The sequence below is a fragment of the Carassius carassius genome, chromosome 33, assembly GCF_963082965.1.
Source record: "Carassius carassius chromosome 33, fCarCar2.1, whole genome shotgun sequence".
NCBI classification, from domain to species: domain Eukaryota; kingdom Metazoa; phylum Chordata; class Actinopteri; order Cypriniformes; family Cyprinidae; genus Carassius; species Carassius carassius.
The window spans coordinates 15,779,430-15,807,362 of record NC_081787.1 but is presented as its reverse complement, the minus strand read 5'-3'; the positions used below and the strand labels follow the sequence as shown (position 1 = coordinate 15,807,362).

Below are 27,933 nucleotides of genomic sequence, written 5' to 3'. Positions count from 1 at the left end.
CTAGGTATTATCAAATTGCCTGAGTTTTGAGAACGTAGCGGACGTAGAGGATTATAATGTAAAAGGAGCTCATTCAAATACTGAGGTGCTAAACCATTCAGGGCTTTATTAATAAGCAATATTTTAAAATCTATACAATGTTTGATAGGGAGCCAGTGCAGTGTTGACAGGACCGGGCTAATGTGGTCATACTTCCTGGTTCTAGTAAGAACTCTTGCTGCTGCATTTTGGACTAGCTGTAGTTTGTTTAAGCGTGCAGAACAACCACCCAATAAAGCATTACAATAATCTAACCTTGAGGTCATAAATGCATGGATTAACATTTCTGCATTTGACATTGAGAGCATAGGCCGTAATTTAGATATATTTTTGAGATGGAAAAATGCAGTTTTACAAATGCTTGAAACGTGGCTTTCTAAGGAAATATTGTGATCAAATGGCACACCTAGGTTCCTAACTGATGATGAAGAATTGACAGAGCAACCATCAAGTCTTAGACAGTGTTCTAGGTTATTACAAGCAGAGTTTTTAGGTCTGATGATATCTCCCAAGGGTAACATATAAAGCGTGAAGAGTAGCGGCCCTAGTACTGAGCCTTGAGGTACTTCATACTGCACTTGTGATCGATATGATACATCTTCATTCACTGCTACTAACTGATGGCGGTCATATAAGTACGATTTAAACAATGCTAATGCACTTCCATTAATGCCAACAAAGTGTTCAAGTCTATGCAAAAGAATGTTGTGGTCAATTGTGTCAAACGCAGCACTAAGATCCAATAAAACTAATAGAGAGATACAACCACGATCAGATGATAAGAGCAGATCATTTGTAACTCTAAGGAGAGCAGTCTCAGTACTATGATATGGTCTAAATCCTGACTGGAAATCCTCACATATACCATTTTTCTCTAAGAAGGAATATAATTGTGAGGATACCACCTTTTCTAGTATCTTGGACAGAAAAGGGAGATTCGAGATTGGTCTATAATTAACTAGTTCTTTGGGGTCAAGTTTTTTGATGAGAGGCTTAATAACAGCCAGTTTGAAGGTTTTGGGGACATATCCTAATGACAATGAGGAATTAATAATAGTCAGAAGAGGATCTATGACTTCTGGAAGCACCTCTTTTAGGAGCTTAGATGCTATAGGGTCTAACATAGTATAGGGTTGGTTTAGGTGATTTAACAAGTTTATACAATTCTTCCTCTCCTATAGTAGAGAATGAGTGGAACTGTTCCTCAGGGGGTCTATAGTGCACTGTCTGATGCAATATTGTAGCTGACGGCTGAATGGTTGCAATTTTATCTCTAATAGTATCGATTTCAGAAGTAAAGTAGTTCATAAAGTCATTATTGCTGTGGTGTTGGGAAATATCAACACTTGTTGAGGCTTTATTTTTTGTAATTTAGCCACCGTATTGAATAAATACCGGGGGTTATGTTTGTTTTCTTCTAAAAGAGAAGAAAAGTAATCAGATCTAGCAGTTTTTAATGCTTTTCGGTAGGATAGGTTACTTTCCCGCCAAGCAATACGAAATACCTCTAGTTTTGTTTTCCTCCAGCTGCGCTCCATTTTTCGGGCTGCTCTCTTTAGGGTGCGAGTATGCTCATTATACCATGGTGTCAAACTGTTTTCCTTAACCTTCCGTAAGCGTAAAGGAGCAACTGTATTTAAAGTGCTAGAAAAGAGAGAGTCCATAGTTTCTGTTACATCAAGTTGTTCTGAGGTTTTGGATATGCTAAGGAATTCGGATACATCAGGAAGATAGCTTAAAAAGCAGTCTTTTGTGGTAGAAGTGATGGTTCTTCCATACTTGTAACAAGAAGTAGAATTTACAATTTTGGCTATATTACGTTTGCACAAAACTAAATAATGATCTGAGATATCATCACTTGGCTGCATAATTTCAACACTATCGACATCAATTCCATGTGACAGTATTAAATCTAGAGTATGATTTCGACAATGAGTAGGTCCTGAAACGTGTTGTCTAACCCCAATAGAGTTCAGAATGTCTATAAATGCTGATCCCAATGCATCTTTTTCATTATCAACATGGATATTAAAATCACCAACTATTAAAACTTTATCTGAAGCCAGAACTAACTCGGATGTAAAATCACCAAACTCTTTAATAAAGTCTGTATGGTGCCCTGGTGGCCTGTATAGAGTAGCCAGTACAAACATAACAGGTGATTTATCATTAACATTTGTTTCTCTGGATAATGTTATATGAAGCACCATTACTTCAAATGAGTTATATTTGAAGCCTGCCCTCTGAGAAATCCTGAAAACGTTGTTATAAATTGAAGCAACACCTCCCCCTTTGCCTTTTAGACGCGCCTCATGTTTATTACAGTAATCTTGTGGGGTGGACTCATTTAAAATAATGTAATCATCAGGTTTTAGCCAGGTTTCTGTCAAACAGAGCACATCTATATTATGATCAGTGATCATATTATTTACAAAAAGTGTTTTCGTAGAAAGGGATCTGATATTCAATAAGCCAAGCTTTATCATTTGGTTATCCATATTGCATCTGTTTTTTATTTATTGAACCTCAATTAAATTGTTAATCTTAACTTGGTTTGGACGTTTTTTGTATTTTCTAGTTCGGGGAACAGACACAGTCTCTATAGTGTGATATCTAGGTAAAAGAGTCTCTATGTGCTGAGAATTAGCTGACCTCTGTGACGTGAGGCAGCTAGCAGACGGTCGGTTTAGCCAGTCTGTCTGCTTTCTGACCTGGGCCCCAGTTAGTCAAGTATAAACACCAAGACTATTTGCCATATTTCTAGTGAGAAGAGTGGCGCCACCCCAGGAGGGATGAAGACCATCTCTTTTCAACAGGTCAGGTCTGCCCCAAAAGCTCGTCCAATTGTCTATGAAACCTATGTTATTCTGTGGGCACCACTTAGACATCCAGCCATTGAGTGATGACAATCTGCTATGCATCTCGTCACCACGGTAAGCAGGGAGGGGACCAGAGCATATTACAGTGTCTGACATCGTGCTTGCAAGTTCACACACCTCTTTAATGTTATTTTTTGTGATCTCCGACTGGCGAAGTCGAACATCATTAGCGCCGGGCTGAATAACAATCTTACTGTATTTACATTTAGCATTAGCCAGCACTTTTAAATTTGCCAAGATGTCAGGCGCTCTGGCTCCCGGTAAACATTTGACTATGGTGGCTGGTGTCTCTATATTCACATTCCGTACAATAGATTCACCAATAACTAGAGCACTTTCATCAGGTTTCTCAGTGGGTGCATCACTGAGTGGGGAGAACCTGTTTAATGTTTTGATCGGAATAGAAGAGCGGTGTTTTGACCCAAGACTATGCTGCCTCACTGTCACCCAGTTGCCCTGCTGCAGGGGCTCTGTTGCCGGAACCGAACAATGTACAGGAAACCCTGATATAGACGCATTCAAAGCTGTATCTAGAGCCCTAACATTCTTACTGTCCTCAATTGAAGTTTGGATGCGTGTCTCTAGTTCTGAAATCTTCTCTGTCAGCCTAACTATTTCCCTGCATTTATCACATGTGAATCCCTCATCTGCGACAGAGATAGATAAACTTTACATGTGGCAAGAGGTGCAAATAACAATAGCAGGAGAAGCCATTACTTACCGTTCTTGATGAAATATTCTTACTGCGGTTGTTTGATGAACTTGTGAAAAACTTATTCTCCACTTAAACCAGGAGCTAAATCCTTGAAGTTCTCTTTAACCCGTATGCCTTTGGATGAATCAACCATGTGCACCGTAGCTGCGCTCCTTACTACAATGCTTTTGTAGAGGAGTACACATGGACATTTTTTTTGTTTGTTTGTTTTCTTTATTTACAGAGGACTCACTTGTCTTGAATGACACAGAAACCTTAATACTGACATTTCCAGCATTGTAAAGCACATATTGACCTCACATCCATGAACATTTCAAGACACCATTTACAATAACTTTAAAATCTCCAGTACACAAATGCATACATACACACAGATACAAATTGCCCAATTCTAACAAATAATCCACTGGAATGATATCACAAGCAACTATAAAGTTACAACGTATAAAACTCGTAGCTTGCTTCAATATTAAATTAAAAAATGAAAGTAAAATCCCACAAACAGGCATTGCACACAGCTATATATAATATCATATTTACCCGAAGATATTTTGACCCCCAATATGCCATTGGAAGATCTGAAACATCTATTACACATATAGAAATGCAGGTACACAAGTACAAAGAGTCACAATGGAAAGGGCAGGTCTCGTTTCATTGGGAGGGAGGCAAGGAAACGAGACAGAGCACCCTCCGGCAGTCAGCATAGAGCTACATACAACACGTTACCGTCAGAACATGACATTTACAATAGATCATAATAAAAGTATATATCTGATAGGAAGAACATGTCTCAGAAGGATTAACTGGAATATATATTTTGTTTTTCTATTTTTGTTTTATTTATTTTTTTTGCACCAGGGTTTATTGTGTTTAGGACTTGTACTTGTTATTTGTATAAACTTTTTGTGCTGCTGGCTGGACTTGGACTTGGAATGTGGTGTTTATGCCTCTGGCTCATAATCCTGGTTGTCCTGTGAGCAGAAACAGAAAACAATTGTCTTCTGTAAAATGTACATATATTTTATCAAAAAAGTACAAACGTTAAAAATCTTCTGTAAAATGACACTATCCAGAAAATAATCTTCATATATCATAAGTAATAAAAATACAAAAATATATGTTTACACACACACACACACACACACACACACACGTTTGTTTTTGTGAAAAGTTGGGACATCCCATAGGCGTAATGGTTTTTATACTGTACAAACTTTATATTCTATGGCCCTACACCAACCCTACACCTAACCCTAACCCTCACAGGAAACTTGCTTTTTTACTTTCTCAAAAAAACTCATTCTGTATGATTTATAAGCGTTTTGAAAAATGGGGACATGGGTTATGTCCTCATAAGTCACCCTCTCCTTGTAATACCTGTGTCATACCCATGTCATTATACAGAGTTGTGTCCTGATATGTCACAAAAACAAGAGCACACACAAGCACACAAGCACACACACACACACACACACACACACACACACACACACACACACACACACACACACACACACACACACACACACACACACACACATTAAATTTACATGGTTCCACAACCTTTTAAGTTTAAAATAAATATTCAATTCTTTCTTTTTCCCACAATAAGATCTTCCTAAATGCATTTTTTAAGCTTAAATCACACTTCAAACATCCATTTCTAAAAAAAAAGCAATATTATGTTGTACTATTGTCATCAATTTAAGCCATATACATAAATATATATCTTTCTAACAAGATACAATGGGATCCCACACATAAAGTCGGTTTCATCAGAATTTGATGGTTAACTACAGTACATCCCATCATGATGTTTTTCGTATTGTATTGATTCTGTTTGAGGTCTGTCGCAGTAACTCATTTTCCCCAGCAGGTGGCAGCCCATGCTTACAAAAAGTTCATAATCGTTTGATTTATTTAAATGAATATAATTGCACATCACGCTGGAGCTATGTTAGCAAGGTCTGAAGATCTGTCATCTGAAGATACCCTACATCTTAAAAGTCAGTATCCAGGGTTCCCACTCTTTCATGGACACCAGATTCAAGGACTTTCAAGAACTTTTTTAAAGCGCCATTTATTATATATCAAGCACCTATCAAATTTACTACCCGGCATATGTAGCATCATGAAAGACCTCTTAACATTTCACTTACACTTAACATTTACATTAAACATTTCATAGTAATGAGGTTTTGAATATGTAGGTTTCATAAATTTAGACTAATTTGAGCAGTCGTGTTAAAAGAATTTAAATTAAATCCATTGAAGTCAATGGAGTTCACACTGGTAATTTTCAAATACAATTTCTCAAATATTGTTAAAAATATATATTCTTGCATCAAACTGTTTTTTTGCTATAATTCTTGTAAAAGATTTCACCATCTAATCAATAATCAAAAGTTCTGATCAAATATTAGCCTTCCAATTACGATATGATATTTGACTCCTTAAAGTGATATACAGGGAATTGGCATTTGAAAAAATCTTTTTTTTCTATCTTTATTAAAAGTATGGCATCATTTGTCAAAATAAATAAACCCTCTTTATAAGCTTTTTAAAATTTCTAATTAAAACAACAGAATAAAATCTAACAGAATAAGAATAAGTTACCAATCAGTGAGGCTCAGAGATGGCATGATAGCAATTAAATTCATAAATTCATGTTGAGGTTAATGTTTTAAATATAACAATTTTGAATACAGAAATATGAAACAAATTAACAGAAAACATCCTTTAAAAATGAAGGTAAAACTGCCAGTAGGTGGCGGCAAATCGTTGCGTTTATCTCTGAATCATTTATTCAATTGATTTATTCGAATGACTAATTCATTCAGGAATGAAGGCAAGTGACTGGCTTTACGAATGGGTAATTGATTCAGATTCATTTAAAAAGCACGTTCATTCATAAACGAAATACCGCTGTGTTTGCTTGGAGATGTGAGGCGGCTCAGCTGTGACTTTGTTTGAAACTATTTCCATTGATGAAATTTAGGCAATAGTGTTGTAGTCAGTAAGACTTGTGTTCCCTTGTAGGCCTACGTTAATATTTTCTCCGACTATTGCAACATTGTTAAAATAAAAAAAGAAATATTGAACCTAATAAAGAGAGAAAGAGAGAGAAATTTGAAAATAACTTGTATAGAAAGAAGCCTCTTATGCTTACTAACACTATATCTGTTTGATCAAACAAACAACAACTTAAAATATTTGAAAATGAAATATATATTACATTGTCACATTCTAAATGGATTTAACGCATCCTTACTTAAAGTATGAATTTTAGAATAAATAAATAATTAAATAAATAAATAAACAGTAGCTTGTGTATAAGAAGCCCTTCCCTTGCCGACTTATATCACATTCATGACAGTAATTTTAATTGAATAATCAGTAACAATTAATAGAACTTTAATGGTGTATAAAACGACACTGCAGCATATAGAAAACTATTTCGAAAGGGATGACTTGGACTTGGGACCATGTCTGATGTGTGCGTCAGGTAGATTTGTGTGCTCCTGTGAGTGCTGACAGTCTAACCTGCTGAGAGTTGTCATATGCCTGTCCCTCAGGGTCCATGAGACTTTCTCCCATTGGCTCCTCGGTGGCTTCCTGACCAAACTCAGGCTGTGAACACACACATGAAAGCATATCATGTCTTCAAAATCCAACAACAACAAAAGATCTGGTCATGCATAGACAGAGGTGGGTAGTAACGAGTTACATTTACTTCGTTACATTTACTTGAGTAATTTTTTGGGGTAACGAATACTTTTCGGAGTATATTTAAAGATGGGTACTTTATACTCTTACTTGAGTAAATTTTTGGGGAAAAATCTGTACTTTTACTTCGTTACTGTGGGCGACGCTCCTCTCGTTACTTTATCTTAATGCAATAAATGTTATAAATGCTTCAGTTTATTCCAAACGCGCCGTCTACTTTTCTCTGGGCAATGAGCGATGCCCATTCACGAATGATTCATTCTTTTGAGTCAATTCTGTTCAAAGGCTTGATCAAACCAATTGGCAAACGAGTGAATTGGTTCATGAATCAGTTTGAATGAGTCGTTCTGTTCCCTGCCGCACGCGCTGAGCGTCTGAAGTGGTTCACTCGGAGTTGTAACGTTTAAGAACAGAAAGAGCGTTGAAAACGTGGCTGGAACTGCACTGAATTGAAATCTGTAAAGGCTATTATTTGCTAGCGATGGAGATCCTTATTAGATGAACACCGCGTGTGCTGTCTACTGTTTAACAGGTAATAACTTGGGCTACATTCGATTACAGTACACGATACCACTGTGACATTAGTTTGTTGTACGTGTGTGGCTTATAACAGAGGGGAGTCAAGTTGAATGCAGCTTCCAAAAGACAAAAAATAGCCGATTAAGATTTTATTAATTTTAATACAATCACACTGGTGCAAGTACGTTCAGCGAGTCATATCATCAGCTGCTTGTGGGAAGTCGTGGCCTAATGGTTAGAGAGTCGGACTCCCAATCGAAAGGTTGTGAGTTCGAGTCCCGGGCCGACAGGAATTGTGGGTGGGGGGAGTGCATGTACAGTTCTCTCTCCACCTTCAATACCATGACTTAGGTGCCCTTGAGCAAGGCATCGAACCCCCAACTGCTCCCCGGGCGCCGCAGCATAAATGGCTGCCCACTGCTCTGGGTGTGTGCTCACAGTGTGTGTGTGTGTGTGTTCACTGCTCTGTGTGTGTGCACTTCGGATGGGTTAAATGCAGAGCACAAATTCTGAGTAAGGGTCACCATACTTGGCTGAATGTCACTTCACTTTCACTTTCTAAATTCAGATCTGTGATTGCTTGCTGGCGCTGAGCCAGAGATAGATGCGTTTATACAGCGCTGCGCATTATAACCAATCACACATGATTCTTTTGAGCTTATTAAAGCATTGGCCAATCTGAGGCGTTCCGATGAGTCATCGCTAAAATGCCGGTGCTTCCTTCACTCGCTCACTGACTGAATACCTCTTTCTGGCGAATTCTCTCGCAGGAACAACAAAGTGCAGATGTGTGTACGAATCTATAATTAAGATATTGATTTCACAGTGTTAACAGTTTCAGTGATTTTAATGGGAGTTTCTGAGAGTGATTGAAATCTAGACTGTCAGTGAAAATTATCTTTAATAATGTAAATGTTATTTGCTCTCTTTCTGAACAATGAAAGATTAGTAGCAATATTTATATCACATTAACTTTCAATGTTAAATTCACATTTAATATAAAGTCAGTCGTATTAAAAATATGTTATGGCATGACACCTATACCTGTTACTTAAGTAAACAGACAGGGTTTTATAATAAATTACATAAATTGAAGTAAAGGCTGATGAAATATATACATTTATACACGCACACATACATTACCTACATTTTATCTATATATCTAAATAAAAATAGGCTCAGTATATATGACCCAAAGTAACTAGTAACTAACTACTTGAGTAGATTTTTTATCCGATACTCTTTTACTCTTACTCAAGTAACTATTCAAGACTAGTACTTTTACTTTTACTTGAGTAAATATTTTTAGAAGTACTTTTACTTTTACTTGAGTACAGTTTTTGGGTACTCTACCCACCTCTAAGCATAGACACTTCAAAATATTGACAAGGATTATATTAGCATGATGTTTTCTTTTTAAAGCACTATCACAGGCTGAGGCTAAATATAAGCACTTGTCTCGTGTGCCGTTTCCGGTATGTACAATATATCATTGATGCATCTGCTAATGTGCTTTAGTATGCATGCTACAACTTCATATGTACCTATAAATGTTTCATCAAACTCCATTTTATGTCTTGCCAGAGAGAGAGAGAGAGAGAGAGAGAGAGAGAGAGAGAGAGAGAGAGAGAGAGAGAGACTCTCATTACCTACATACAGTAGTTAGGTGTAGTTAGATCTTTACAGTTCTGGGTCACTGGAAGGTTTATTTTAAACCTGAGCCATCACAGTCAATTAGGTCATATTCCACCAGTATCACAACTCAGCCTTTCAAACCCTTCATATCAATCAAGCTCAGAGGAAACAGTGCCGTTCGTACTAAAACTTTTTTTATACCTTCATTTGAAAGAGTTTACTGCTGAATGCTCAGAAAAACATATTTTACCATTATAGACATCCAAAATTCAGATAATTCGTGATTATGTCTATTATCCTGTGACATTTACCACTTAAACAAATATTAAGTCAATCTTTCAGACTTATTTAAGGGCCATCATAATTTTTTTGACCTTCTAGTTCAAACAGATATGTTTCTTTTTACAGTCTTGATCACATTTTTTTTATTACTGTCTACTCAAGCTACACACACACACACACACACACACACACACACACACACACATTTTTATTTTTATTCATTATTATTATTATATATGTCTGTTCTTTGTTCTAATTACACACAGAAACACACACACATATCCATCCATCCATCCATCCATCCCCAGGTCATTATTAATGTAAACATACAGAAATAGTGATAAAGAAAATAAAAAAAAATCTATATTTCATACAAATGATCTTCTCATCATACTGTAGATAAACACAACATGAGATAAATGCATAAAACACTTTTAAAGAAAACACAAAGTAAAAATACCTAGCATTTTAAATATTAATATTAAAATTTAAATATGTAACCCCATTAAATGATATAGTAATTAATGTGGGGAACACAGATTTAAATATTTTCATTTTGTTTAAAAATAAAATGAACGTTGTAGTTGAAAAGTTATTTTGAATATCATGGTAAACTGTTTAATCTCACAAATAATGTGAGTAAAGTCTGTATTTGTTAATTAGATCGATAGTAAGATGCTCAAAACACAAGTGGCACTGAGAATGTTTCCTGAGAACGACCCAGAATCAGACTACATGCTATGTTCTTGTCTAGTACACAAACAAACACACAAATGGCACAGTCCAGTCCAGCAACCCAGTTAGCACTGACCACCCGCACACTTTCACATGTTTCAAAACCGCTAAACTAAACACTTAAACCAGTCATCACACTTTTTTCACATGACAATAGCTGTACTCCAAATCATTTGGATGATGATGGCTTAACCAAAGCACTAGAGCTTTAAAATCGATGACAGTGGCATTGTGTTTTTATTCTTCGGCTCCAGCAAGCTTCACACACACACACACACACACACACACACACACACACACACACACACACACACACACACACACACACACACACATAACTAAACACCACAAGCGCATGTGCTGCAAGTTCCTTATGCTGATTTTCCCTTTAAGGGATTTATGAGATTACTGAGTCACCACAAAGGATAAGTCTAATTTTTAAGCCTGGTGGGGAATATCCGTGAAAGACCACACATGTACATATATCACTAATACCACAACTGGAGAAAACCCAGAGTGCTCGGAAATCAACAGTTTGTTTAAACTTAAGCAGATATGCCTAAGTTTGGAGACTGGCAGACTTCTCCACCTTTAGTGCATTTTTAAGTTCTGTGCAAAGTGCTAAGCGACCTTGGGCAAGGTCGAGAGAGAGAGAGAGAGAGAGAGAGGAGAGAGGGGAGGGGGAAGGGAAGGCAAGGGGGCTCAGCAGGACAGAAACACAAAGTAAGACACGATATTCCTCCTATTTTAAAGGATAAGTTCACTTCCAGAATAAACATTTCCTGAAAATGTACTCACCCCAATGTCATCCAAGATGTCTTTCTGTCTTCAGTCAAAAAGATATTAAGGTTTTAGAAGAAAACATTCTAGGAATTTTTTTCCCCATTGAATGGACTTCAAAGGGGACCAACAGATTGAAGGTTAAAAATCCAGTTTCAGTGCAGCTTCAAAGGGCTCTACACAATCTCAGCCAAGGAATAAGGGTCTTATCTAGCAAAACGATTGGTCATTTTCTAAAAAAAATAATACATATTTATATGCTTTATAAAAACAAATGCTCATCTTGCGCTAGCTCGTCTCCACTCATTACGTACACTCTAAAAAAACCGGGGTTATTTTTTTAACCCAAATGCTGGGTTGAGCCTTTTTGGTAATTTTTGGGGGTTATTTTTTCAGTGTTTGGGTAGTTTTTGTGTTACCCAGTTCCTGGGTCAAACGTAACAACCCAGTGTTTGGGTTGTTTTGCAGCTCCTGGGTCAAATGTAACAACCCAATGTTTGGGTAGTTTTATGTATTACTCAGATCCTGGGTCAGACTTAACCCAGCGGTTGAGTTATTTATCGCAGGGATTTGCTTCTCTTCTGGAGAGAGCAGTTCTTAGCGCCATCGAATTGACGCATTCATCTGTAAAATACAGGTTTGTATACATTTTATTTTAGCTATAAAATCATTACTGTGCTGAATATCGTTGAATTTTAGGCAGAGCAAAATACAGGCGCGCGCAGCGCAGCGCAGCTACGTTGAAAACAGAACAACGGAGGCTGGTTAATAGCACGTAAATTACTTCTGTTTAACGTTTAATTTTTTGTTTTATTGTTTGTTAAACAAGTTTAAATATGGGCAATATGTATAGCCTATTAAAAACGATATAAACAATGCTGTAAATGATAACTAAAGGAAAATAAAAGAAGTTAACATGCAAACCAGTGGTTGTGTGGATTATTTTAGAAAAGTTTAGATGATTTAAATTAATCTGTAAACATTATTTAATGATGTAAAAAATAAGCTAGTAATATAGTAAAAATTTATAAACTTGTATGTAACAAATATCTGGGTTAAATCAATCCCTTATGCTGGGTTAAATAAACAACCTAATTTTCTGGGTAATATTAACCCAAGATGGGTTCTGTCCTGTATTTACCCAGCCCTTGGCTTAATAACAACCCAAATTGGGTGTTTTTTAACCCAGTGTTTTTTAGAGTGTAGTCACGTTGGAAAGGTCATGCGTGATGTAGGTCAGAAGTGGTAACAAAGCAAACATGCAAAGAAAGTCAAACGCCCTTTACAAAAAAAGGTAAAGCAATGTTGTCGGACGATTTTGAAGTTGGAGGAGAAAATGTGATGGAGTTTTCTCCCAACCCTACCCTTTTGAATTGAAGTACACAGACAAAGAGCTATCATTTCTGATGTGATTACGTAATACGTGAAGATGCGCATGCACAAGCAGAGCTAGAGCAAGATTTTTTTTAGAAAATGACAGATTGTTTTGCTAGATAAGACCTTTATTCTGGCTGGGACTGTATAGAGCCCTTTGAACCTGCACTGGAACTGCATTTTTTTACCTTCAGTCCATTGGGGACCATTGAAGTCCATTATATGGAGAAGAATCCTGGGATGTTTTCGACTGAAGAAAGAAAAACATGAACATCTTGGATGACATGGGGAGGGGGTGAGTACATTTTTATTCTGAAAGTGAACTTCTCCTTTAAGGGTTTGATCAGGTAGAAAGAGCTCCTACCTTAATAAAAAATAGCTATATAAAAGGTAACAACTGCACATTTTTACAATGGACTTTTTTGAAGGACTGAACATGGAATAGTACATAATAACATGTAATAACAATGATATATAATGTTATTTAAAAGAGCATACATTCAAGTCACTGGGGAAGTCGTCCTTCTTCATCAGGCCGGTGGCAGCAGCGATATTTCCAGCTCCAGACAGCACAGCTCCTCCCAGATGAGAGGCCTGCTCCTTTGTCTTCTCAGCCACTGACCAATGATGAAACATACCACGGTTTTAAACACAGACACAACCTTTTTCAACAGAAACACATCACTCTAAGTCAAAAATTCTATATTTATTTGGCAACATAAGAAACAAATGAGAAATTATCTGAGGCTATTGTCCTACACTGCGACAATGTCAATGTAACAAATTAAATGATTTTATTTTATTGAATAAAAGCAGTTTATTTCAATATTATTATGACAAAATCAACTGGCTTGCATTAGATTACATCAACAAATGGCCATGTTTTATTAAATAGCTTAAAATTATTTACAAGAACATATCTATTAGGCATTAATTGGGAATTACTTTATTATGTATTACATTCAGTATACACAGCCTTCAAGTGATTATAATTATGGCAGGTATTAGAGACAAGCCAGAGTAATATTTTTAGCAATTTCATTATTTTAATATTAATATACTATAAATGTTTTTGTTAAAATTATGAATTGCCTTTTTAAAAATATTTTCTGTTTCATTTGAGTAATTTTGTTGGTTTTGTAATTTTTTGTTTTTGTTTAAATTTGCCTATAGTTCTGATCAGTTAAACTTTTTGTTATTTTAGTACTTAAAGTTAAACTAAACTAAATTTAGAAATGATGCTTTTTTTGCAGATTTTTTTATAATTTTCATTTTATGTTTTAGTTACCTAAAATTACCCTGGCTTAAGTAAGAGGCCTGAAAACACTGAAAAACACTGTGACTTTTCTAGATTTCTATCTGTCCTAGATAAATAACCTTCTGAAATATCACCTAGGCAATGGGCACAGAACTATTTGTCTTGGTTCCACTTACTGGCTGTAAGCCATGCCCTTTGTACACATTAAATGAGACGTATTCATTATTTACAAGACTAAAGACTAAAAAACAATTGCAGAATCACCTTACCTGTTGCAACGCTATCTTTGGTCTTGTGGCCTGCAAGCACACAAAAAAATATTGTAAAATCATTTACACAGCCCATAAAAATACAGAAACACACATTCAATTAGCCTTCTGAAGGAACTGTGATAAGGCTGAAAGTAGGTAGATGATACAGACAGGTAACAAGTAGAAAGACAATGTGAAATACAATCCTGGAACTCGCAGAGCAGCTTCATTTAAAGGTTCACTGAAAAATCTTTAGAGCTAATAGAACCTGTATCTCAGACCTGTCACCTTAACCGCCCTGCCTGAGTGAACTACAGCTCAGAAACACTTCCCAGGGAGAGAGTTGCCATACTGTAATGGCAGATAGCACTCTGTGTCTCAGTCTGAGTATGATTCTTAAAAGAGAGAGAAGAAGAGAAATTACTCTTGAGCAAAAAAGATGTTTTAACTAGAGTCACTCACCCATGACTCATTAGAGCTGATGTGTTTCATCTACAGTACTTGAGTCATTATAACAAATTTGCTTCTTAAAATGGGAAAGACTTGTTCATGAATACATAGTGTAACAGATATATCATTTAGATAAAAAGGGCAGATTATAAGTGCTTTATCAGGAATAAATTATCACTTGTGTCTATAATTTTACTCGATTTTTCTAAAATGTGGTTGCTACAAGTGAAGCTTCAAGAAGTTTTTTCTTCCCCATTATGTTGTTATTTTATTTTAATAACAATATACAACCCGAATTCCGGAAAAGTTGGGACGTTTTTTAAATTTTAATAAAATGAAAACTAAAAGACTTTCAAATCACATGAGCCAATATTTTATTCACAATAGAACATAGATAACATAGCAAATGTTTAAACTGAGAAAGTTTACAATTTTATGCACAAAATGAGCTCATTTCAATTTTGATTTCTGCTACAGGTCTCAAAATAGTTGGGACGGGGCATGGTTACCATGGTGTAGCATCTCCTTTTCTTTTCAAAACAGTTTGAAGACGTCTGGGCATTGAGGCTATGAGTTGCTGGAGTTTTGCTGTTGGAATTTGGTCCCATTCTTGCCTTATATAGATTTCCAGCTGCTGAAGAGTTCATGGTCGTCTTTGACGTATTTTTCGTTTAATGATGCGCCAAATGTTCTCTATAGGTGAAAGATCTGGACTGCAGGCAGGCCAGGTTAGCACCCGGACTCTTCTACGACGAAGCCATGTTGTTGTTATAGCTGCAGTATGTGGTTTTGCATTGTCCTGCTGAAATAAACAAGGCTTTCCCTGAAATAGATGTTGTTTGGAGGGAAGCATATGTTGCTCTAAAACCTTTATATACCTTTCAGCATTCACAGAGCCTTCCAAAACATGCAAGCTGCCCATACCGTATGCACTTATGCACCCCCATACCATCAGAGATGCTGGCTTTTGAACTGAACGCTGATAACATGCTGGAAGGTCTCCCTCCTCTTTAGCCCGGAGGACACGGCGTCCGTGATTTCCAACAAAAATGTCAAATTTGGACTCGTCTGACCATAAAACACTATTCCACTTTGAAATAGTCCATTTTAAATGAGCCCGTGCCCACAGGACACGACGGCGCTTCTGGACCATGTTCACATATGGCTTCCTTTTTGCATGATAGAGCTTTAGTTGGCATCTGCTGATGGCACGGCGGATTGTGTTTACCGACAGTGGTTTCTGAAAGTATTCCTGGGCCCATTTAGTAATGTCATTGACACAATCATGCCAATGAGTGATGCAGTGTCGTCTGAGAGCCCGAAGACCACGGGCATCCAATAAAGGTCTCCGGCCTTGTCCCTTACGCACAGAGATTTCTCCAGTTTCTCTGAATCTTTTGATGATGTTATGCACTGTAGATGATGAGATTTGCAAAGCCTTTGCAATTTGACGTTGAAGAACATTGTTTTTAAAGTTTTCCACAATTTTTTTACGCAGTCTTTCACAGATTGGACAGCCTCTGCCCATCTTTACTTCTGAGAGACTCTGCTTCTCTAAGACAAAGCTTTTATAGCTAATCATGTTACAGACCTGATATCAATTAACTTAATCAATCACTAGATGTTCTCCCAGCTGAATCTTTTCAAAACTGCTTGCTTTTTTAGCCATTTGTTGCCCCCGTGCCAACTTTTTTGAGACCTGTAGCAGGCATTAAATTTTAAATGAGCTAATTAAGTGGATAAAAGTGTAAAATTTCTCAGTTTAAACATTTGCTACGTTATCTATGTTCTATTGTGAATAAAATATTGGCTCATGTGATTTGAAATTCCTTTAGTTTTCATTTTATTAAAATTTAAAAAACGTCCCAACTTTTCCGGAATTTGGGTTGTAATAAAAAAAACTAACTTCTAGAACAGTAGTGTAGCCAGAAAAGAGACTCTGGGTGTGCATATGAAAATCTTATTGTCAGATTACTGTGCAAAATTATTAACCATGCCCCACATAACGATAAAACTATATAAAATAATATAGCTGCAAGCAGCAATACGGGGCCAAGTATGGTGCACAGCAAGTGCAGTAAGCATTTAAGCACCAAGAGCAGTGCGGAGCCTGAAGAACAAAACATCAGAAATTCGGGACAGTACTTCTAATGCAGCTCAGCCCGAAGATCATTTGAGCAAATGTTGGACAATTTTGAAGGAGGTGTTTTTTTTCCGTAGCCAGGAGTGCAGGAGGAGTCACATCTGTTGATGTTGGGCCCGGGGAGGGAGAAACATCCTCATCTGGTGTAACGTTAGGCCTTGTGTCCGGCTGTCCATCAAGCCGAGGTTTTTTGCTAAAAAAAAAATAGAAAAAGGGCGCTCTGCGACATATTGCTAGCTAGCAATGTGCAATCAAAAATTCTCTGTTTATATGCACGGCAAAGATCTCTGGGGAGCTGCTGGGGTCACAGTCAGCTGCTGCTTGCTGATTGGTTGGCAGTCCAAATGTCGGCAGATATTTTTTTAACGAAAATAATTTAAAATGTAAATTACATTTGAACATTTTGAGCATTATGGCACCATATATTGGATTCTTATTTCTGTGCCCCTGAGAGTATGATTTATAATGTTCAGTGGCGTCATAGAACTGCCAGATTAAAACTGCTTTCGCGCGTTGCCTGGCGCTTGTCATATATCACAACCGTCTATGATCACAACTAACGTTAAGTGCTGTACATTAAATCCGGCTGACAGGACTGAACCAAGCGTGCCGCACAAGCCCTGAAAAGTGAAGCCAAAACGTCTCGATCGCCCCCTGGTGAGTGGTCCTAGTATAGGTCATAAACCCCGCCTCCCCATGTTATTCAATGGGACGCGAGACCAACTAAACAATTAAATTACCCTTCAAATATCTTTTTTCCGAAGCTGTTTTTTGTCATTTACTGTAGTTTGTATCACGCTAATGTAAATTCAAGTGTTCGTTTTTAAAATAAGTTGTTTTTTAGATAGTTATTTAATGCTCTAAAAATGGTGGTGTGACGTCGTGATTGACAGCTGTGATTGACAGCTCTCTGAGCCGGAGGAGGCACTGAAGCGTCAACAGGCTTTTTTCATGATCTTCGGAGGACTGAGGAGATTGTATTTACCTTATTTTAATGAGATTGAAGTGGAACGGAGCAGACAGAGTTCACAGGAGCAGGACTCCACTTCCAAAACAGTGCAGATTACGGTATGTGCATTCTGCGAGGGAGAGTGAGGGCGGGGCACAGGGGCGGGGCCGTTGATTTCGCGGCTTTAAGGCTTTACTTCCTGCTTGCTACTGCGCATAGCTACTGCGCAGAACTGGTCCCTAGATCGCTATCTGCGCAGGCGCAAGTCCAAGATGTCAGCGCCATATCGGGACACTGGCGGCTTCAGTTTTGACCAATGGAGGGAGGAGCCAAGATGGCGCTGTGAACGGAAGGAACATTCGAGCTCTCAGCATCAAACTTAGTTAATTAGGATAAATTAGTCTTCTGAAAGATCTTTCATACTGAGCAAAACTGTGTAGTATTTTAGCATATCTTTTTACACCAATTCATTAAAACAAAATGCCTAAATCTGCACAAAAAACGACCAAGTGCTGTTAGCAAAGCAGTGAACAGTGAAGGCAGGATGTCTATCACTGATCATGATTATGAAGATGGCATGATACATGATCTGGAAAACGAGGAAGAATTTCCCCCACTTCCCTTAACATCCAGTAAGCCTCCAATCGCCAAGAAACCTACGATTTCCCAGTTTAGTGCAGACAACTTAAAGTCTGATGAGACTGTTGCTAAATTGGCTCATCTCATCAATACAAGAAGCGATGCACTAGAAGAGATGGTTAAAGCTACACGAGGGGAAATTAAGGACTTGACGGAAAAGTTGGGCTCCATTGAAAGACGTGTAGAGATAAGTGAACAGTCTACTCTGACCTGCATGAATCGTGTGGCAGATATGCAGCGTTACAGCAGGAGATGGAACATGAAAGTGCACGGCATCCCGGAAGCGGTGAAGGAGAATGTTCGCGAGGAGGTGATTCGTATTTGTCAAGAAGTGTTACCGCAAGAAAGAGAGCAGTTGCCAGCGGCGATTGATGTAGTGCACCGGTTGGGATCCAAGCGTTTGAATGACTCCAGGCCTCGAGCTGTCATCGTTCGCTTCGTTGTGAGAAGATACAGGGAAGCAGTGTGGAAAGCTGCCAAAAACAGCCCGTTTCTTCGAGATCATGGCTTGCGTTTCACCGAAGATTTAACGAAGGAAGACAGAGATTCCAGGCAGAAACTATACTATGGCCTATAATCAAAAAGGCTCGAGAAGAGGGTAAATCGGCATACTTTGTTGGAGGCCAGGGCTTTATTTACGGGGTGGAGTTGTAAAAGAAACACAAGTATGCTGTTGTACACTTAAAAATCTGGGTTTGTCATTTCATTTTACTAGTGAAAGTGGCCAACAGAAACTGTACTTTTGCTGCTTCAAGGGGGATAAATGTTTTTTGAAGGGCTATTATTCCGTTATCCTGGTTAATGTGTATATGTGTGTACATGTATGTATGCATATATATATATAGGATTAAAAAAAAAAAAGAAAAAAAGAAGACGAAAAAAAAGGGTGCTGATCTCGGCTCAACCTGAGTTTTAATTTCTTATAGTTATATAGAGGTTGACTTCATACTGTATATATAAATATATTTTTTCAACTCTGTTCTGTTAAATCTGTTAAATTTATCTATATTTTCTTTTAACGCTAGGGGGCTGCGTAATAATATTAAAAGAAAAGCGCTGTTTTTATTTGCTAAACAATACAGGTCTGATTTTTGTTATATACAAGAAGCTCATTCGGTTAATGATGATCGTAAATTTTGGAATGCTCAGTGGGGTAATTCGGTATGGTTTTCTAATGGTTCTGAACATTCAGCTGGGGTAATAACACTCAAGAATAGATTTAATGGGGAAGTAGTGCAGTCTGTAAGTGATCCTGAAGGTCATTTTGTTTGTCTGTTACTCAGTTGTAATGGTACGTTTATTATAACAGCTAATGTTTATGGATACAACAGGAAACCAGAGAATGATAGCCTTTTGGGGGCTGTAGGGAACACCTTTGAAGGTTGGCTGGATAAATATCCAAATGATTATATAATAATGGGAGGGGAATTTAACATTATTCAGGACTATACTAAAGATAAATGGCCACCAGGTCGATCAAATTCAATAAATATTAATCTAAAAATTTTCATGGATAAATTTAATTTAAAAGATATCTGGAGAGTTAAACACCCTAATGATATAGCCTTCACATGGAGTAATAAGTCAGGCTCTAATCTATCCAGAGTATTATTGGTTAATTTCAGAAAGTTTTAATAAAGATGGGGTCAAAGTAGATATTTTACATACTCCTTTAACAGATCATAAAGTCATTTATATAAATGTGAACCTGCACTCCAAAAACCATAATGCAAATATCTCATATTGGAAACTTAATAACTCCCTCTTGCTGCATAATGAGGCCCAAAAGAAAGTTAAAGATCTGATTTGTAGGTTTTGGTTTAAAGCTAAATTGGAAAATGCCTTTGGTAAAAATTGGGAACTTCTAAAGTTTGAAATCGGCAAATATATGAGAAAGTATGGTTTCTTCATGGCCAAAAGTAAACGTGACAAAGAAATTAGAATAATAACAAGGATAACAAATTTGTCTCAGAGACATCCAGACTCTCTTTTAGAGGATGAAAAACTAGAAATGGCTGAGTTATCAATTAAACTAGATGATTTGTATAAGAAAAAAGCTGAAGGTGCCTTTATTCGTTCCAGAAAAAAGTGGCTTGAAGCAGGGGAACAAAATTCACATTATTTTTTTAATTTAGAAAAGCGGAACTTTGTTTATAACACCATTAATAAATTAAATATTAATGGGGTTATAACAGATGATCAAACAGTTATTTCTCAATATTGTAGTGAATTTTATAAAAATGTGTATACATCTAGTTACTCTCAGGTGTCAGCCGAAGCCTTTTTGAATTCGTTGCAGATTAAACCTATTAATAGAACTGAAAAAAGGAACTTTGTGATAGACCTGTTACAATTTGCGAGCTGATGGATGCAATTAATCATTTGAAAAATTCCAAATCACCAGGTACTGATGGCCTGACATCAGAATTTTACAAATTATTTTCAAAGGAACTTGCTCCCTTTCTTTTAGAGGTTTTTGTTGAAAGTACAAAAAAACAGTGTCTTCCACCTACATTAACACAAGGTTTAATTGTATTGCTTCCCAAACCAAATAAAGACAGACAGTATATTGATAATTGGCGCCCCATTTGTTTATTGAATAATGATTATAAACTGCTGGCCCTAATTTTAGCTGGAAGATTGAAAAAAACTTTAGATTCAGTAATCGATGAATCGCAATCAGGATTCATGAAAAATCGGCACATAACAAATAATATACGATTAGTTTTGGACATTTTGGACTATTCATATCTGATTAATGATAATGGTTTTATATTATTTTTAGATTTTTGTAAAGCATTTGATTCTGTAGAACATCACTTTATCCTTGATACTCTAAAGAAATATGATTTTTGAAAAAAAATTTCTACAGCAATCGAAACCCTTTACAAAAATGGTAACTGTTCTATAAAGTTATTTAATGGTACTTCCCCTAGATTTGATATTTCCAAAGGAATTAGGCAGGGGTGCCCAGTATCTCCATACCTCTTTTTATTAGTAAGTCAGCTTCTTTCCTCTCATATTATATCAAGCCCACTGAGAGGTATTACCATTATTGATAGAGAGATAAAAATTACACAATTAGCCGATGACACTACTCTCTTTATTCAAAATGAGAATAAGATATCTGTGGCAACTGATCTAATTGGCGAATTTTCAAGAGCATCTGGAGTATACTTAAATTTGGCTAAATGTGAGCTTATGGCCATAAAGGAATGTCTCAAAACTAACTATAATGGTATTCCCTTAAAGAATGAGGTTCATTATCTTGGAATATTGATAACCAAAGACCAGAAAAGGAGGTGCTTGCTGAATTTTAGTCCTATTATTGAAAAAACTAAAAAAAAGTTAAATCATTGGCTAATAAGAGACCTCTCTTTAAGGGGTAGAATTTTAATTACAAAGGCAGAGGGTATTTCTAGACTTATTTATGCAGCAATGGCTTTACATTTGATACAAAAACTATGTAAAGAAATTGACAAAATATTGATTGATTTCATTTGGAAAAATAAAATACATTACATAAAGAAGTCAGTTATTATGAATTCATATGAGAATGGTGGCTTAAATGTTTTGGACTTTGCTACATTGAATAATACATTTAAGGTTAATTGGCTTATACAATTTGTTAAAAATCCTATTTTCCATTTGGTACTTTATTCCCTCCCATATTCTATCAAAATTGGGTGGTATTCACTTTTTTCTTAGCTGTAATTATAATATTGATAAAATACCAGGAAAACTAGCTGAATTTCACCGTCAGGCATTTTTATCATAGTCTTTGATCTACAAGCACAATTTTTCTCCTCATAGATACTATATATGGAACAATAAGGATATAATATATAAACACAAATCGCTTTATCTGAAACACTGGTTTGATAATGGCATCATATTGGTGGATCAGTTATTTAATTTGAATGGTTTTCTTTTTACTTATGGTGAGTTTTTGGCACAGTATAAGATTCCGGTTACACCAGGGGACTATGCCAAAGTTTTTGGGGCTATTTCTCCTGAAGTTTGCATGTTATTTAAACATCAGACAAGAACTAACATCCATCAGTGGTCTCTGCCTAATGTAATGAGTTCTTACATAGGTAACATTTGTTTTTCTTTTAAATCACACAACAGTTCCATAAAAGCTTTATTTCAACGAGATATTGTGTCTTTGCCTTGCGTTAATTCATATTGGAATCGCCTGACAGACAATATTGTTTGGAAAAAGGTTTGGTTAATACTTAATTATACACAGGATTTACCCAGCCAAACATTATTTGGTAAAATTCAAATCTGACATCGATATAAGTTGCTCTTTTTGTGTTAGTTGCCCTGAAACTGTGGTACATTTGTTTTGGCATTGCCCTTTTGTAAAATTATTTTGGCAAAATCTATGTGATTTTATTGTGCAGAATATTGATCATCATTTTGTTTTGTTATGGAAATATGTATTATTTGGTATGTTGGAAAACAGCAAAGAAAACGTTTACATGATCAATCTTATTGTTTTACATGCAAAATTTCATATTCACAAATTTAAGTTCTCATGCAAAAAACCTTGTTTTATTTCTTTTAGGAAGGAAATGGAGCATTATATTGATACTATACGATTTTCATTGAAACAAAAAGCAATTAAAACATTGAAAGTTTGTAAACGCTTTAATATTTTTATATAAATTAGTATGTGGATACAGCCCCCTAGTGTGAAATTGTTTATTTCATGTGTTATGTTTGTCTATATCATGTATAATGTTTGTCTTATACATGTAATTTTGATTTTGTTAATTAATAAAAGTTAATAAAAAAAAAAAAAATTCTAAATTAAAAAAAAAAAAAAAAAAAAAGTTTTGACCAATGGAAGAGAGCGAAGGCGAGTCGTCCATCTTTTTTTACAGTCTATGGGACTGAACTGCAGCGCTCATCTCATTATAGATCAAGATCATTTATAAAGGTTTTTAAACGAAGAATCGGAATATCAGATAGTTGACATGGTAAGCAAGTTTGTGAATATTTTTTTATAAAAAATTAAAAACGAAATAAAACGAATAGCGATACATCTGTTATTTTTTGTGGTTGCGGTGTGTCACATGACAATCATGACGCGTTGCCATGGAAACAAGTGGTCAGTTAAAATATTTGTAACTTATGCGTGAAAGGGTTGATTTTAAAAAATAAACAACAATAGCCCAAGTTTAGTAAACATTTTTTTTATTGAGACTATAAAAAATAATTCTGCATCTATTTTTAGGTGTGCCAGCTGCCACTGTAGGTGGCACCGGCACACCCTGGCACACCCGTGGCTACGCCACTGTTCTAGAAGCTTATATCAACCACATTTCAAAAATTGCTAGTAAAATTATAGATGTTTCTTTTAGTGACAAGAAGCATTTCAAACCCATTCCTACACACACACACACACACACACACACACACACACACACACACACACACACACATACATGAATGGGGTTGGAATGCAGAATATACAGTATATACAATTTTTTTTTATTAAAGTAATCACAGCAACGGTAACACTTGGTAAAAGAAAAGACCATTTACATTGTTAGGAAATATTTATATTTCAAATAATGCTGTTCTTTTTACCTTTCTATTCATCTAAGAAAACTGAACAATGCAGAGATTTACACAAAAATATTAATCAGCTGTTTTCAACTGTTATAATAATTCATGTTATTTGAGCTTCAAAGTTTAATGAGCCCAAACTTATATAAAACAAATAGCCTATTATTTTTGCATTCCTATTTTCACAAACAGCAAATTGAAAAATCCACTGTTGCATTATTGTTGACTGTTTAAAAAAATAATAATATAAAGTAGTAATACAGTAGTAGTAAAAATAAAACAAAAATGTATGTATTTGCAGTACATGTGTGTGTTTGTGTGTGTGTGTGTGTGTATATATATATTTTCTTTTATTGTTTACATATATTATTATTATTATTATTATTATTACATTTTAGACACATAATATCACATCTCTTTCCAGCAAGCCACACAATTTGAGGTATCATGTATGGAGCACAAACCGTGTTGGAGCATTATAACCAATAATCAATAACCACTAAACACACCGCAGGGAATATACAGCTCAATATGAGGATATGAAACCACTCAGGAAATAAATGTGAAATGGGCAGGGAAATTAGAAAAGCATAATAGCAGTAGGATAAAACGAGTCAGTGTGATATTAGAAGCAGCCACTTCTTCTTCAATCTATCCTCAAATGGGTTGGTGGCGCATGTGCATGAGGGAGTGTGAGATCGTGCAGCTGCTGTCCAAGGTAGAGCAAGAACCTATGAGCTACCCATCACCCCTCCCTGCACTAACACACACTCCCGCAAGTCCTTTCAAGCATGGTGTCCCAGATCACCACGGTTGTCCAGCGTAAGTGCAACCTTGTGTTTAGTGCAAAGGAGATGACAGCAACCATGCAGGACGATCTACTATGGCCTCGCAAAGCAACCGTAGATGGGCTTGAGATACCTGGGCTAATAGTCTCTCTCTGGGACGCTGGTGGCACAGATGTGAGGTTTTTATTTGAAGGGATTCAATTATTCATTCATCCTAACATCAAAACTAACAGAGGAGTATGAATGAGTGTTTTTGGCAGACACAAATGCCCTCTCAGTCTCCAATTACAGCAGGTCAACAGACGAGATCAATGTCTCGTCTTACTGATCAAAGCAAACAGCAACAAGATGAAGCGATGTAGAATCATTTCAGACATTTCCTTTCTTTCAGCATTATATTCTATACAATTAAATGATTTGGACTGACACTCTTGTCTGTTTTTATACTGACAGGTTTTTGTCACAGACACTGTGCATATAGAGGTCTATGAGCTCATGGAATTGTGTGACATGTGGCCCGTAAGGCTTGTTTCCAACCTGATAGGAGATCAGAGAGATGTTGGATCAGCTCCAGAAGTCAACCATCTCACACGGTGTTATTTCACTCTTAACTTAGCATGTACATTAAGGATCCCCTTATAGGATCAGGTTACATGAAATGGATTTTCTCTGTACAGTTTATGTTATATCAGAATCAGTATAAGTCCAGTATCATGAGTGGTTTTAATTTTCCAGATTTAAAATCCATTGATGATTTAAGAGGCATTTCGGGAGGCCGTGTGTTAGAGAGTGATGACAACCGCTGAAATGCAAATGTCAATGCAAAATATATTGCAATAGGTCAACTATGATCATATTTCCATACAAAAGCATTCTCCTGTGAGAAATATTGAAACGATGAGTGATCTAGTGTGCACAACAAACGACATGGACTGGAAAACTGTACAGTGGGTGGGGGGCTGCAATATTTTGATAACTTTCCATCCCAAGGACCCTTTAATATAAAAATATTTTCTTGGCAACATTTTACATTAATAGTCTTTTTTTACTTTTTTTTTTTTTTTTTTTTTTTTTTTACTTCTATATCGGTAGACAGATCACTATTAAATGTACTATATTTGAAAAAAAAAAAAAAAAAAAAAATTTCTATAATTAAATTAAAATAAATTTCTATATTTTTTAATATAAACTCCCATAAGTAATATCATTATATACTCATTACAGAGTAACCCAGGGGTTTTTGCATTTGTTTTTAAAAGACTGGCAAATAATATGAACTTTTATTATTTTCAACATCAAAGATTTTAGGTAAGAAATTAACATCAGGTAATAGGCAAAAGTGAACATTTTCCCATGTAAATGTTTGATGCTAAGGATCCCAAATATGATAATACGCTTGCAAAGGACCACCTACTTAAAAATAATAAATAAATAAATAAAGCTATATATTTTACTGCACAACAACCCATTTATTTTGCTTTAGAAAGTTGAGTGTTCTGTCTAAAAGACAATATGTTTAAATACAATTAAATAATTAACTTTTATATTGCCAATGTACTAAACAAAAATAAATTATTAATATGTTTGATTATTCAAAATATTAAAATTAAATTCCAAATTTATTTGGAGTGCACATTCCACAAATAATTTATAATATGAAAGAATTATATATTGTTTAGTCTTTATTAATACTAGGCCAAAACTGCATTTATAATAATCATTCTATTATTATAAATTGAGTTTAATGTTGTTTAAAACAATTCTAAAGGTCCTTAGAGGCTTAGAGAATTAGTGTCCAAATATACCCACAATATATACAATAAATGTGGCTCTATGTGGCTATAAGAAAAAAAATCAATAGGACTTGATAGACGTAAGAGGCCTGGTAAACCCCACCCAATATCCCAGCCAATCACAAAATCACACAATAGTGCCTGAACCTATAGCGATGCTCTGAGAAGTGGCAGTGAAACAGATAGCAACCCCCTCCTGGCCCTCAGGCTCTGAGCTTCATGGTCCCTCCCACTCCCACTGAGCTCATGCTTGATTCGTGATATGCATGCATTATAAAAAAGAGCATTATATGCTCCATGTCTTACCCACAAACATCATGCCTTCCTTGGTCTTCTCTGCAGCCGATGCAACGCCTTCCTTTGTTTTCTCTGCGGCCACTGCCATACCTTCTTTAGCTTTAGAAAACCCCTTCATAAAAACATCCATCTTGACCCCTCTGCATCCAAGAGAGCAAGTTATGTAGCAGGACACAATGATAAACAGGGTTTATGTTGCACTGTATATGCAAATATGGGTTAATTTAGAATTGAGATCAAGTGTGCATGTTAATAGCAGGCTGTCAATCGTACAAAAAAGGAGTCTAATTTCCCTGAAGATAAAACGCCCATTCAAGCACACACAATGAAATGGGAACATTCACACCATCAGCTGACGTTGTTTTTTCAGCTTTAACAGCAGGAGGTGTCCTCGAGATGTTCACAAACTCATTAATTATTACTCAAACGGTTTATTTTATACTGAGCATCTATATGGGTTCCTGGAGGACATATTTTAAGGCTTGTGTAAATTAACATTAACACATGCATTTTTAGTGATTTAAAACATTTTATAGAACGAAGGCATTGCTAAAATGAAGAACAATGTGTGTCGACAGATTACTGACAGTGTTTCATTTAAACGCAAACAGAAGATGAATCTTGCACTTCTCCTTTACAATATGGTGTCACCTCTCCACTGTCCTCACACTAAAGAAGTGCTGGACACGACACGGATAAAATAAAACAATTGCGTGTTTTATCATCAGGTTGCATACAAAATTCAACATGCAATGTTTTAATTGCCTCACAAGCACGCGAATACTTGTTTCCATCGATGTGTACGGTTATTTTTTTGCGTGTGTTCTTACGAGCACAGCATTAGTATTTTCACACGATCTCGGTTCATGCTAATTTAAACAACTGCGTTTCACCCTCGTAGACGTGTAATGAAAATTAAAACGTACCTTTTAAAGCAACTTCTTCGTCCTTACGCTTCAGTTGCGTGGTAGATTGAAATATCGTGGAAGGAAATTTTACACTACGATCTTGAGGTGGGCCTTCCTCTGGATGCGCTCAGCCAATGAGGACGAGAGGATGAAACGATCGACGTAAGCCCATGGTATTGATCATGGGGTG

General features: G+C 36.2%; 1 protein-coding gene across 1 annotated transcript; it reads right to left on the bottom strand.

The window, feature by feature from the left end:
- Positions 1–3,823: 3,823 nt before the first annotated feature.
- On the bottom strand, positions 3,824–27,933 carry LOC132113830 (beta-synuclein-like). Its single transcript, XM_059521847.1, has 6 exons — positions 27,762–27,933; positions 26,845–26,975; positions 14,210–14,244; positions 13,186–13,287; positions 7,180–7,266; positions 3,824–4,607 (listed from the first exon to the last, which is right to left on the bottom strand). Exons 2-6 carry the CDS (start codon positions 26,963–26,965, stop codon positions 4,578–4,580), a joined length of 375 nt encoding a protein of 124 aa, XP_059377830.1. The 5' UTR covers positions 26,966–26,975; positions 27,762–27,933; the 3' UTR covers positions 3,824–4,577.